Below are 14,067 nucleotides of genomic sequence, written 5' to 3' on the forward strand. Positions count from 1 at the left end.
ACTAAAGCTTTAATAGCTAGAGGGGGGATGCAAAGAGGGGTGAATTATGATGTCGTGAAAGGTCCCGTGTGCCATGATTTAAGCCATCTTAAATAGCTCCTCTTTTTTAAAGATGATGACAAAATTCCCAAGATCGTGGAGGGCGTAATTAGTTTTGATGAATAAAAGCATCTATTAAATGTGTTTAGTTTTTTGCTTTACCCTGTTTACCGAGAGTCAGATAAGCTTAACGATGTTGTTTTTGAGGTCGCTGCGTGACACTGCTATAAATAAACCCCCATTGTTCCACAAGCACCGGCAGTACACAACACTCACTACACGTACATATCTGATTAAGGAGAGGGGGAGTGGGAGGAGGGGCGGGAGGAGGGAACAACAAATCAGGAGGCTTCCATCGCTTCTGTTGATTTGAGCAAGGACTAAGTACACAGATATACACTGGGAGCTGGAGATGCAGTTCTTCTTCTGCAGGCACTGCCAAGGTGCCTTTGAGCAAAGAACCAAACTCAATTGCTGCCCATCATGTGAGGCACATCTCATGCATGTGTATAGCCTGTTTGTGCATATGTGTATTTGGGACTGTCTGTATGTAACAACACTGGGAGTAATTAAGAATACATTATTATACGTCCCGTCATGGAAACAGGATCTCCAGAAGAGGCGTCTTCGGGCTGAGATCAAACGTGTGAACATTAGGATATAGCTCTCCGCCACTGGGTGGCACTGCCAGATGCATATGTTTTAATCTTCAGATTACAGCTGCAGAATCAAACCCAAATTGCTGGAAAGGCAATACAGAATTACACAGGGACTAATGATGAGCTGCTGTTGGTGAGATGTAACGTTCAAGGGCCTCACATAGTGACACGATTTTTGGACAACATTAACCCTAAAGAAGGAATCAACCGTCCTGTGAAACCAGCCAGCTGGACATATAGTCAGCTCATCACTGTGGGCGCATATTCGGGATGTAGTGTGGCGGATACTTCCACACAAAAACAGTGAAGAGAGAAGCACCTGGTGTCAGATGTGAAAGCATGCTCTTCTTCCTGACGCTAATGTTTGGAGCTGCTTTTATTAGCGTGCAACAGGTTGTATGGGCCAACGCGTTGCAAATAACTGACAGTTTGAAGTGCAGATTTGAACATGCCGAGGCTTGTGAATCAGGTTTGACGGAGGTGGTTGGTTTGGACGGTAAACACTTCTTCTTAATTTATGTTTTTTTTAACTCACTAATGTGCTCAAATCAAGTTTTCTCTGCTTCCTTTGATCCTCCTTTGCAACTGAAATCTGATACACATGCACAGGTGTTTTTGAGTCAAAGTTTGCAAATAAATAATGCAGGACTCTCATACTATTGTATGTGCTTTTGAATCAGGCATCTAGATGTCGACACATGGTTTATTTTTAACGATTGCAGGCGGCCAGGGCAAGGTCTCTGTAGTCTTAGTCTGTGGTAGATCACAACCTCCACTCGTATATCCAACTTTTAATAAAAATTTGAAGTTTGTGTGTATCAGCTATGGTTTTGAGCAGGTTTAATAGCAGGCCATTCTCAGGCTTACATTGCACACAATTGGTACAATAGATACTGCATTTATGAAGTGACTTGGTTTTATTGTATTGTTACAATACAATTGCCTGCTGCACTGGGGTCTGGGGAGCCACCAACCTATGAGGACACTACTTTAAAGGAACTGGAGGGGAGGGGAGGAAGACAAGAAAACATCAGAGGGCACTGCAGTGCTTACAATCATACAAATATATTGTTATTTTATTGAATAATATTCAAGAATAAGACGTCTCCTTTCAATTCATGTAGGAGCTATTGTATAAATGTACACAGGTCTGATGGCAAACATGGAGAGAGGGTGAATTGAGGGCTTGTTTCTGTAGATACTGAGAGGGAGTCGTCCCTTATGAGCGAGCTGGAGATCAGTGACGTATGCATGCTTTGCAAAAAGATTCCCTTGTCAATTAGCGGTTATTTGTCGCCTGCAAATCCTGATTGTAGTTTGTTAGCCTGTTGGATTTATTTCCCTTCCTTGAGTGCAGGCTGGTAGTTCTCATTGCATATTGCTGGTCTTCATTCCTGTTCGCTGCTTCCTCGAAGTGGTCAAAAAAAGCCAGTACGTTCCGAGCCACTTGCTTTAGCTCTTGTTGTGAGGAATCCATCATGTGTCTGAATCCCTGCTGACACTCGGGAGGTGCCTGAGGATCCAGGCCTCCTCTCTGTGGCTCATCAGTGCCAAGGCCCATTTTTATTTATGGCTTCTTTTTTTTGTAGTTCTTTTTCTTCTTTTTTTCATTCTTTTTTTTAAATATGGAAGACAAGTAAGAAGATTGGAGTTGAAACAAGAGTCCATTAGAGAAGGAGATAGAGGTTGGGGGGAACTTCCTGGAAGACTTGCGTGACCGTAACTCTGAGACCACCAGGGTCATTGCTGTGTGTGACAGGACTCATATTGGCTTAAGGTTGTAATCCTGCTGTTTTCACTTGAATACATTGCATCTTTCACAAACACACAACTCAGTCGCACAGTGGGGTTCAGTTTGGGTTCAGTTCACTCAGAGGGGAGGGGGAGGGGGGCACACCAGTGCGGATAAAACAGTGCCGACCAAAGACAAAAACACACCAAATAGGGAGCAACATTTGGACAGCAACAACAATTCTTAAGGAGTTTGCATTAGAAACAAAACATGACAAGGTAGAACAACTGAAAGACAATAAAACATAACCTCAACACCGATTATTTAAATACATTTCTGAAAAGAATAGACCTGACATAGTACATCAGTTATATACTAATTGTATTATTGACATAACATACATGTAAACTGGCAGCATTCCGTATATTTAGTCCCATCCGGACAGGTTTTGTTGTCTGGAAGCATGCTGCTGCATCGTATAGCTATCGAGATCTTATTTAATTAGGAAAGTATCATGCTTTCAATGTTGAATACTTTGGAACAGTGAGTGCGGCACACACCCATTCCACACTCTAATTTGAGGACTGATTTATCTTTTTTTCATGGGGTTTTGGTTACTCATTTGCAAAAAACGAATACAAAAATCCATAATTTCTAATCCCACTTGAGTTTTGCAAGGTTTTTGCAGAAGAAGAAATAGAAAACTGTATTTCATATTGCTAAACAGAGTGTTATGTATTCACTTAATACAATTTCTCGGTCTGGAATACTATCCCGTATCATCCGTGACTAGCAGTGACATTTACTTTTAATAAATAAAATGATCCAATAGGAGAGCACCAATCAAGTGTAAGGATCTGTCATATTTGGAAGTGTCGCAATAAAAGCATAACAAGGCATTATACATAAACCACATCAGGAATCCATTATGATAGTTAACAATACAGCATGATGTTAACAACAGAACCTCAACATAGATTGTGGGAAAATGTGGGCATCGTATCTCAGCACAGTAAAGCAGCTTTGAGTGTGATTGGATTGATGTTTTAGAAAGTATGCCTCGAACCCATACAGTGCTTATTAACAGTGTTAAGTTTGAGCAACCGAGTGCTTCCATTAGAGGGAGCCACTTATACACATATTCTCTCTATAATTGGACAATTTTGCATGATGAACATTTCAGTATGCAATCATGGTTGGAGCACGCTGGCAGCAGTATTTGGGGCCGACACCGACTGTAAATAACTGCAGTCGTACAATATTAGAATACAACGTTGGAATGAACTGTGATTTTGGACAGTGACGAGCTACTGTGTGAGAATAGTTTGGGGTTATTCACAAAAGGACCAGAGGATCATTTGAAGTTTTCTACATTTTTGCCGCGAGTAAAAAAAGTTTTTTAAAAAAAGTAATAAATTAAAAGGCTTGGAATGGTCTCATGTTGTGCACATTAATCTATGTCAAAAGCGTACGTACAGTATTGCGATGCTGTATTCGGTGTGATTAAAATGCCTTTTCGGTTCTATTTAATATAGTTCAAATCAGACGGGTGATGAGTTCTGTGCGGTTTAATATCCTTATTGCCTGTTATTTCCACTAACTCTGATAAAGTTAGGAGGTTCCCTGTTTGTTTGTAATGATCTAGTAACCTTCTAACTTTTGAACGCTTCAATCAATTTCCAGTGCTTGAAAGGTGCAACGTTCCTTCCGCTCTCTAAAGACTTCCTCCTGACTCGACCTTCAGATACGAGTCTCAAAGGAGATAATGGCTGGTGATCCTCAAACAAGAGGACACTGTCTCTCAGTGGAGAAAAAAAACAACCTTCTGTTATCACCCAACTGGACTCTTTGTTGAGTTTACAGTTAGAAATCAAACAACAGCCCACTGAGTTCATTATGAGCAAATGGATTTTGCTGTCTCTGGCAGACCTTGGGGAAATTTTTTGCACCCATCGCAGGGTGGCTGTTCTCTCGTTTGTGTTTTATTGAGTCTATCGATCATTGTTTCAATCTCCTGCCCTTTCCTTTTCTCCTTGCCTCTCTGTCTTGTCTTATCTTACTCTTCATCATAGATGCACACACACACGCACGCACGCACACACGCACGCACGCACACACACACACACACACACACACACACACACACACACACACACACACACACCGTTAGTATACACCTAAACAGACAATAGTGTTGCAAAGAAAGTGAATGAGCTGTAGCTTCTGGAGGCTGTGGTTAGAGAGAGGCGTGTAGGAAAGGGATTACGTCTTTAACTTGACTCATGCGTGGGCTCATAAACCACATTTGTGTTTTTTCTATTTTCACGACAACATCTTGCTGCTAGCTTTTCAAGGTAAACACATATTCACATATCACTTTCTGACGTCTTTCAAACTACACAACATCCAGCTTGCTTTGGCTTTCTACCTCATGTGAACATTTTCTCAAGTAACTTTTACATTCAAGAGCAGAGCGAGTTTCACTCAAAGGCTGCATGAAAGTTCTACTTTCTATTACCTTCACTGCACTAAGATTACTTCACATTCATTGCAAAAACCTCCTGTTCCTGTTAGATCTTCAAGTTCTACTTTCTACTTCATTCTTCACTTAACTTTCATTCTTCTCTTAAGCTGCTTGCGTAACATTCTCTTTTCCTGTCTTCATGCAGCTTCACCATCACACAACTTCCTGTGGCCTTTTTCAGTCAACAACGACAAGCACTAGCCGCTTTTTTGCGAAAGAAATCTATGGAGGATTTGGATCTCTCTGATGTGATGAAGCAAAAGTTTAAATTATAGTAAGCGTAAAACCTGGAAGTTTACTTACTTTCCATCCTCGGTTATGTAAACTAGAGCTGCAACAATTAGTCCATAAGTCAATAGAACATTAATTGGCAACTATTTTAAAACTTAACTCTTTTTCACTATCTTTCAATCACAAATGTTAACCCAACATGCTGATTGCAGGTTTCAGAAAAGGGATGATTTAACTTTTCGGTTTTATATCATTTATATACTTAATATCTACAGAACCTGACTAAATAACACATTTAAAGATGCCCATCTGGGGTGCGGGAAAGTATAACAGGCATTTATTACCATCTTGTGACATTTATGATACAGACTGAGTAACCAAGGAAATTATAAACAGATGAATTGATAAAAAAAAGTAATTATAAGATGCAGCCCTATGTTAACCAAGAGGAAAAAAGGTCTAATTTTGGCATGCAATATTCCCTTCCTGTCACTCCCTCATTGCTTTGCGCCCTCAAATACTTTAATTTTATAGAGGAGACTCATGCTTGACTTTGAAATGTGATCTAGCATGAAGAAGCTCCCAGATGAAATACGCAAACATTGAAAACTGTATGAGTAGTGACGGCTAAAATAAGCCTAAAGCATTGTATACTGCATGCTGTGCACACACTTTGATATCATACAGTAGTTAGCGATGCACAGTTATAAACCATTCCAGGCTGTACCAAATTCACCAGGGAGAGGGAGCACTGGCTTGTCAAAAATAGAGATTTGTAGGTCTACAATGCTAAATCTGCTACAATGACACAATATCCAAATTTGTGCTGAATGATATTCCTCCTGGAAAAGCCCAGAAAATTAAAGACTTAATGAAAAAATGCAAAGCTCTCCAACTAATTTCCTCCATAGACCCCTTGTCATAAATAGCTCACAGTGCCTTACATGCCTCTTTGTCTTACATTAATTATCATATCCACATGCCGCATAAAACCCTGCCAAGAATCTCATTTACTTTACCGCAGAAATTCTTTATCAACATTCCTCAAGAATACACCTGCTATTCCTTTACTCTTTCTAAATAACTGCCTCCGTGCGCCGACCTCTTTACAATTCAACACACTGTTTTCAACTTACTCTCGCCCTCAGTACAGCACATTCTCAAAGCCCTGTTTCACATTCTGTACCCCCTCTTCACATGAGGTTACCATTAAACTTGGACCCCATCTCAATGCATTGAACCTCCTAGAGATTATCTGTGATTGTTAGCAAGAATATAATGAGCTTTTTAATTTTTTGTTTTACAATTTGCCTTCCACATCTCCCAGTGTTGCTCTTCTTGACATTATGGATACGTCTGTGTTCGGTGGTTGTATCCATGCAAATTCATGTTGACTGAACATGGTGGTGACATTTCTTTTACTGTCACTGGGACCAGAGCCAACAGTACCCAACAGCAGCAAGTGTCATTACAAGCTAAGACCCTGACAGCTCCCATTTAGAAACCTCAACTTCTATGATCATTGCATGTTTTTCGAGAATTGTATCGGATTGGGAGACCCAATGCAAACTAATACATGAGTTGATAAAAATGTATGAAAATATTAGATCAATTCCCGTATCAAAGTAACGTATGTGTGTTTGGATCTCATGAGGTGGCCCAGAGATCCTCTTCTCTGCTGTTTTAGAAATTTACACATTTCTCTCAAGTCAGGAGAAAAGGTTCACCAGACGGATGTCCCTAAGGCTATCACAGATTCACAGAACTCAAAGACACAATGTCGTGCCCCGTCTCAAGGACACGGTAGAGGTTACCCACAATATCTCTGTATCTATCCTCTGCACTGGCTGCCATTTGCACACAGTGCATCCATATTGCAGAAGACACACACACACACACACACACACACACACACACACACACACACACACACACACACACACACTCACACACACACACACACACACACACACACACACACACACACACACACACACACACACACACTTACACACAAACACACACACGTACACACCAACAGACACACAGGGCAAAAACACAATCAAACCGAAACATTCACTCAGACAACTACATTTTTGAGGGGCGATTCTTCCAAGGTGATTTGATAAAGCTAGTGAGTGGATAAGCTGCCAGACATCCTCAGAATAACAAGTGCTCCAGCTCAGAGGCTCCTCTGGCTTTGATGTTTGGCTTCAAACCTGGCTTTATGCTGACAGCAGATGCTGAGTGAAGGATACACTACGGCTCCTTTTTTTCAGGTGGCCAAGTTTAGATCCACCATGGATTTAAAACATGACCCAGTTGTTAAATGCCATTTTTATATTATTGTTACAAAGCAATAATAGGCAGTCACCTGGTCGAGAAGAGAGGCTGGAAGGGAGGTGACGCTTACACTCTCACTCATTCACACACACATACACACACTGAGATTAATCTTCTGGCTTCTTGGTACAATATTGCTCAGGTGTTTAAGAGTCTGGAGGAAAACTATATAACTATATGCTCTATTTTATGGCTCATCTTCCCAGGGAGAATAGTATTTTATATAAATCATATTTTAGTTTTGATATGACACTTATTCAAGCAGTGCCTCTCTTGTGAGGTTCATACATGTCTTCTGTAATTCTGAAATCTGCCATGCTATCTTTTGAGCATCAGTATCATCTTATCATCTTTTATAAACAGAGTTTCCGTATCTTTGTCCATTTCCATCCGGGCCATCAGAAATGTGAAAATCTATCACAGGAGTGTTCTAATATATTTAAACAAACGAAAAAGAAAAAATAAATAACTATATTTTCTCTCAGTTGCAATGTCATAAACTCTTTAACTATATCTATAGCTTTTTCATACCCTCATTTTGCTCAGCTGACCTGACCTGACCCAGGATCCCTGCAGATATCTTTCCTCTTTGAGCCATTTCATCTCACATTGAGCTTTAGTTGACCTCAGTGATTAGCTTAGCTGTACGGCAGATGGTGGGTGGAAAGCTGGCGGAGCCACACTGTCACCAACTTTAGGGCTCAAGAGGGGCCCAGGGGTGAGGATTATGGTGCCGAGTCAGCGCTGGAAATGCGTGAGTGGTGAATATACAGTACAATAGAGCAGACCGTTGTGAGAGAAGATGGAATTGTCGGTGGGACAAAGAAGCTTAAGGATGACAGAGAAATGAAGGAGACTGTGCATTAGGAAGTCACAGAGGGACAGAGAAAGAGACAAACAGTGAGGAGGCGGGAGGTGGTCGTAGTTCTGGCTCACGGGTGAGGGAGGGACTCCTCTCTCAGGCCTTCTTGGCTGCTAATTGACCTCTGACTCATTATCTCTCAGCATCTCGTAGTGCACTTCTGGAATGTGGTGGCCAGCGAGGTGCCATTCCCTCAGCCACCCTCAGTGCATAATGGGCGACTGTATTCCCAGTGTCACTGCTGCCCTTTGTCCCACCCTCAGTCTCCTGTGCTATGAAGCATCAGCCTTGGGAGCTTCTTTCCGTCCGTTCTTCAGGGACGGCGAATCTGATGTCTTCACTGTCTTCCGAGGAGGACTCACCGGTTCGGCAGCAAGCTCGTGTAGCGACGGCTCCTTATACATCGCAACTGTGAGACAAAGACAGAAGCTGTTGGTTAATAAAAAACGAGGTGATTAATAATAAGAAACTGGGTTAAATCATTTGAAAGTGACTCAAAGGACACAAACCCTCTATAACTTTCGGCAGGAAGTGTGCTGCTCCTTTGGTCTTCTTTACCCGGTTGCCCTTCATGACCTGGCCATCACGGTTGATACCGATATACCAGGAGCGGCCAGACTGGGTCTGGCGATAGAGCATGGAGGAGTATGTAACGTAGTAGTTCTCAAACACACTCTCCTTGAACTTACACTCCGGAGTGAAGTGCTCCTGAAATAAAATATGGAAAAGGGGGTGAGAGGTGCATTCATATGAGGATATAAAGAAAGAGAAGAAAAAAGGATATAAAACTGTAAAACATGTTCTCTCGAGCCTTTGAACATGAAATACAACACATGTGAGCGCTCACTTGAAAAAACAACATACAAGAGGTGACTGTTTCCTGAGGGGATGGCATGGATCGAATTAAATCTGGACTTCTTGTTTCTTTAAAAGCATGTATGTCCTGGTCCTCTGGGAACAGCAAGATAAGTATGCATTCCATACATGTAGAAATAGCACTAACATCTCCACTAAACATAACACATTCCCAAAGGACAAGAGCAGAGAAGATCAAAAGCACTGAAACACCTACACCAAAATTAAGTGAGTCTATACACACATGTTACATACTGCATATACAAATTAGTAATTCAACTTGCAGAGACTACGTCAAAGGCATCCCAAATTTAAAAGTATAATGTATAATCACCATCATAGTGTTCATGAACGAAATCCTCCACAAAAAAATTATTTTTTTAATCAGTCTTTCTGCAGTATGCGTATCCACATTGACTGTTCATAGTTTAAGTTTTATATTGCCTCTGCATTGATCTCAACATGGCGACGGTTGGGCCAGCGGCGACAGGAGCAAGCAATCTTTACCAGAGTTAGAACTGAAGAGTGGGCGTTACAGTTTTGTGAGCAAGTATAGCTCAAACAATTATTCAAATGACACTGTCTGAGATTAAGAAGAGGACAGACGCATAAAATAACAGACTTAAATGTAGCCAATTTATTCAATTAAGTTGTTCCAGATGTTGACTATTTGACGAATCCTTTCAACACTAATTGACTTTATTAAACATGAATTGTTTTTCATTTTGGTTCAAATACAGGGTCTTCATCTGAATGAACTGCTTACAACTCATAGACATCTAAGTAAATTATGGGTTATATTTTAAGTGGTCACAAACCAAAACTATTGAGAACCACTATTGTTCAGACTCTGGGTATGAAGAAACAATAGTGAGATTAATTTCCCTTCATTCTCCCAAAAGATAATTATCCATTTGTGCTGTAAATTGTCAGAGACACTGAATCTGAATGAACTATGAATTACAAAATCAAATTAGCAAAATTTGTATCAAATCCAACAGTAGAGCCAGTCATTGTAAATGATCATGTTCCAGCACATGTCCTCCCTCTCCGTCCTCAACATGAGGACAAGAGAACCCTGCATAAAGTTGACTGGTGATATTAACCAATAGAGACAGATATACATCTCTCTTAGTCTCCATCAGGGTCTTGACAGGGTCCTTCTCCTGTCAGAGAGCAAAGCCAATCTGCTGGATTGATTAAGTGAGAGCAGCCTGGCAGAAATGGCTGAGTGGAGAATTTCTGTGAGACTTGGGATGACAGAAAAGGGCCAACGGATCACAACTTGGCATACGGGCTTTAACTAAGAGCCAAAGCTAGATTGAGAAGGTAAAAGGGGACCTCCAATGTCAGCCTTATCACAGATCATCGCCTTTCTCCTTCACACATTGGTGTCGGTGTTTAGCTGAGAAGGCAATTCAGATCTTTGTGCCCTTTCTTCGTCCACTCGCGCTGTGCTCCACCATAAAACACAAACCCCTACCCTTAACGCGACCAACTCTCCCACATCGCATAGCTATTTTAAGATCCTCTGACAGGTTGAATATCTTCTGCTGTGCTAACACAAAGAGGATGGGATCGATAGATGATCTGCTTCATTCATTATTAATCAGGCCAGAGAGCAAGAAGGGTGGGAAGTGCACGAGACAGAAGGGGAAAGGTAGGGGAGACAAAAAAGAGAGCAAAAGTTGGGAGAGGACGGAGGGGTATGCATGGTAATAAAGGAGATTAAGAAGAGAGAGACCCGCTTCTTTGCATCTCCCCCCGGACCCAGGCTGGGCTGACAAGGGCTTTAGCATATCATGATGTGACACTGAATGTCCCAAGAAAATACCCTTCAGCTCAACCTGCGGGATAGCATCAGTGATAACCCCCCTCCCAAGTCATCCTATAATTACTTAAATTAAATTAAATTAATTTAAATAAGCCTAATGATAGAACCCACATCTTCTGTTTTTTATTTAAGTAGTCTCCAAAGGTCTGGTAAAATAAAAAAGGTCACTAAGAAAGCAGACAAGAAGAACAATTGTCCTGAAGATCCAAAGACAGACCTTTCTGTAGTGATTTTTCCACAAACACCTATAGGGCTAATATACCTGTCCCTAACGAATACAAATATGTTGCTGTAATTTTCTCCATCTCTGAAGCTCACCTTGTGGCAACCTCCAGAGCTCAGCAGAACTACCGAGACCACCCGGGGGTTACCGACTGAAGACATCACTCAAAGAAACGGATATACCTGCGCAAATGAATCATTGTTGGGGACGTGTTGAGGGCTTCACATTTTTAGGAGTGATGGGGGAATATTTCCATCTTAATGGCTTGGACTAGAAATGAAATAAAAACCCTCTTGCTTTTACTGCAACCCATTGAGAGACTTGGGTAGCTTTCCTTCCAATGCGTCTTGAGCCAAAAATGAATTTAAAGGAAAGCAGATGAGAAAGGTAATATGTAGCATCCGTGATGAGAATCCCCAAGATGGGAAGAACCTTTTTATGATGCAGAGCAGTGCCTCGACCCCCCCGCCCACACACACACCACCTCCTTCCTCATCCTTCGTGTCTGATTACATCTATTCTACCTGCTTCAGGAAGCTTAACTCTCCATGCCACCAAACACTGGGATTGCACTCACCACCAAATAAGGACAGTGAAGTACTAATAATACGCACTCAAAGGGCAGATTACCTTCAATCCGATTTGAGTCTTTTCCTGCATTTAAGTAAAAGAACAGGGAAGTTATGACTAAAAAGGTAAAGATCTATGAACAATACGTGATGTCTTGTTTACTTTCATTTCATTGCACATACACAAGCGTGAAATCAGAACTAATACCTACTTCTGGAATTCAAAATATGCATTTCTGATGTGCAGTCCCTTATTTAGACAGCAGGGGTCACAGTGTCATATAGGCTGCATCTATTGACTGTCCCATCAGCTCTCACTGTAATCTACAGGAAGCTGTGAAATCTGCCCAGCTGCAGTAATCCCACAGTTTTTCCATATAACTGCATCACTTCTGCAGCAACCCACTCACATGAAATGTAAAGCTCATTCACAACCATCCTCATGCACATAATCTGTGTGTGTGTGTGTGTGTGTGTGTGTGTGTGTGTGTGTGTGTGTGTGTGTGTGTGTGTGTGTGTGTGTGTGTGTGTGTGTGTGTGTGTGTGTGTGTGTTTGTGTGTGTCTGTGTGTTTGTGTGTGTGAGTGAGTGTATGCAATGCAGAACACCACCAGCAGGGCATGTTGCTGATGTTGTTGTCACACAACATGTAGATACACTCTGTCATGCCACGTTACATAAGTCAATAGCCCATAGACGTGCTTTATAAGACGGCTATAAAGAGGATGAGACCGGCAGTTAATACTGTCTGGCGAAACACATGTATAGTCTGTCTATAATGCGTTATGATCGCCCATTGAGGCCTGTGTGGCGAGAGCAGAGTGGAAAATAATGTGCAGGGACTCGTGCCTCTGCTGTATTGACTGACAGATAAAAGGCGCCTGTCAATATAATGTTGCCGAGAGAGGAATTTTGGATGACTTTCCCTCTTTGACCCTCAGTGACAGAGGTGAACGGCGGCTGCCTTTATCACCTTGCTTTGAATTGTCTGGGTAAGATAGGACACAAAAAACAATCGCAGATGTTGTATCATCAACATAACACAAGAACTACATTTAAGTTTAGGAAAGAGAGCGCCTTTCAGAGGAATGCCTATATCATGAGACAATCAGAAAGAGCAGTTTTTGCTTTTACTAGGCTCTTAATTTGCTGCCTGGCAAAATGTATGCTTCTACCAATGCTTTTCTGCACTTCATCTTTTTTCTCTTGCTCTCTGCTACTTTTTCTAATGTCCACATTTTCTCCTGTCCTATGATAAAAGTGATGCTATTTCTCTGCTGGTGTTGTCCTGCATCTCAATGTAATCCTTCCATGAAAAGAATAGAAAGGACATAGGGCCCAGCTTTTCATCAATAGGTCTCTCTCTCTCTCTCTCTCTCTCTCTCTCTCTCTCTCTCTCTCTCTCTCTCTCTCTCTCTCTCTCTCTCTCTCTCTCTCTCTCTCTCTCTCTATTCCCCTCCTGTGCCTATCTGTCTTTCTTTCTCACTCTCTCTATCACCCACGCACACAACATCACAGGCCAATCCGGATCACAAACAATAGTGTTCATTATGCAGTTGTCCTTTAAGTGTCTCTTTAATGCATCAAAGGGCTGTATGAAGTGTGTGATTGTGTGTTCTCCCAGGTGAGAGTGGACAACTGTGAGAAAACCGGGGTGAAATCTTTGTTTCATCCAAAACGTCCATGACGGTCAATTTAGAGCTCCCCGTGACCAAATTCTCACAGTGTGACCGCTGTGAAAAACCTTTTAAAAACCATCCATTGCATAGAGCTTGCGTTTATTTCCATGTTTGCATTTATTCTTGCTCACAATGAAGTTGTTTTGGCCCTTGATCGTGAGTCTGATCTGATACTTACATGTTGATTATATATGCATCTGACTCACTGGAATAACAGCTGGAGCCAACTCAAATCATTGGACAGTCCTTATTTTTAACAACCTACTTGAACTATACACTGATGGTTCATGGTTCAAAATTATTCTAAAGTTAAATTGCTGATCTGATATAAGTGAGTTCAACTGGGAGAATGCGACGCCTGAGTTTGACACGTGATCAGAGAAGACATAATCAATCTGTTATTGTACAGAGGTGTTGGCAGTCTTCCCTCACAAACAGTGATACTGGCTGCAAGTAAAGCTTTTACCAGGCAGCAGGATAAAAGTTTGCCCCACCATCAAGGTACTTACAGAATTGAC

At 41.5% G+C, this 14,067-nt stretch overlaps 1 protein-coding gene across 2 annotated transcripts in view; it reads right to left on the reverse strand.

Moving 5' to 3' along the window:
* Window positions 1-1,809: 1,809 nt before the first annotated feature.
* Window positions 1,810-14,067, reverse strand: part of fgf11b (fibroblast growth factor 11b) — a 38,316-nt gene continuing 26,058 nt past the window's right edge. The window contains exons 4-5 of one of the 2 annotated variants that reach the window (XM_068600580.1): window positions 8,900-9,014; window positions 1,810-8,799 (exon numbers count right to left, since the gene is read on the reverse strand). In XM_068600580.1, the coding sequence (XP_068456681.1) occupies window positions 8,663-8,799; window positions 8,900-9,014 (252 nt within the window). In that variant the 3' untranslated portion in view covers window positions 1,810-8,662. Of the gene's footprint in view, window positions 8,800-8,899; window positions 9,099-14,067 lie in introns of both variants that reach the window. The other variant, XM_068600579.1, reaches the window with a different exon arrangement.

Source organism: Clinocottus analis, unplaced genomic scaffold (assembly GCF_023055335.1).
Source record: "Clinocottus analis isolate CAN_PGR_092001 unplaced genomic scaffold, fCliAna1.0.p SCAF_5, whole genome shotgun sequence".
NCBI classification, from domain to species: Eukaryota; Metazoa; Chordata; class Actinopteri; order Perciformes; family Cottidae; genus Clinocottus; species Clinocottus analis.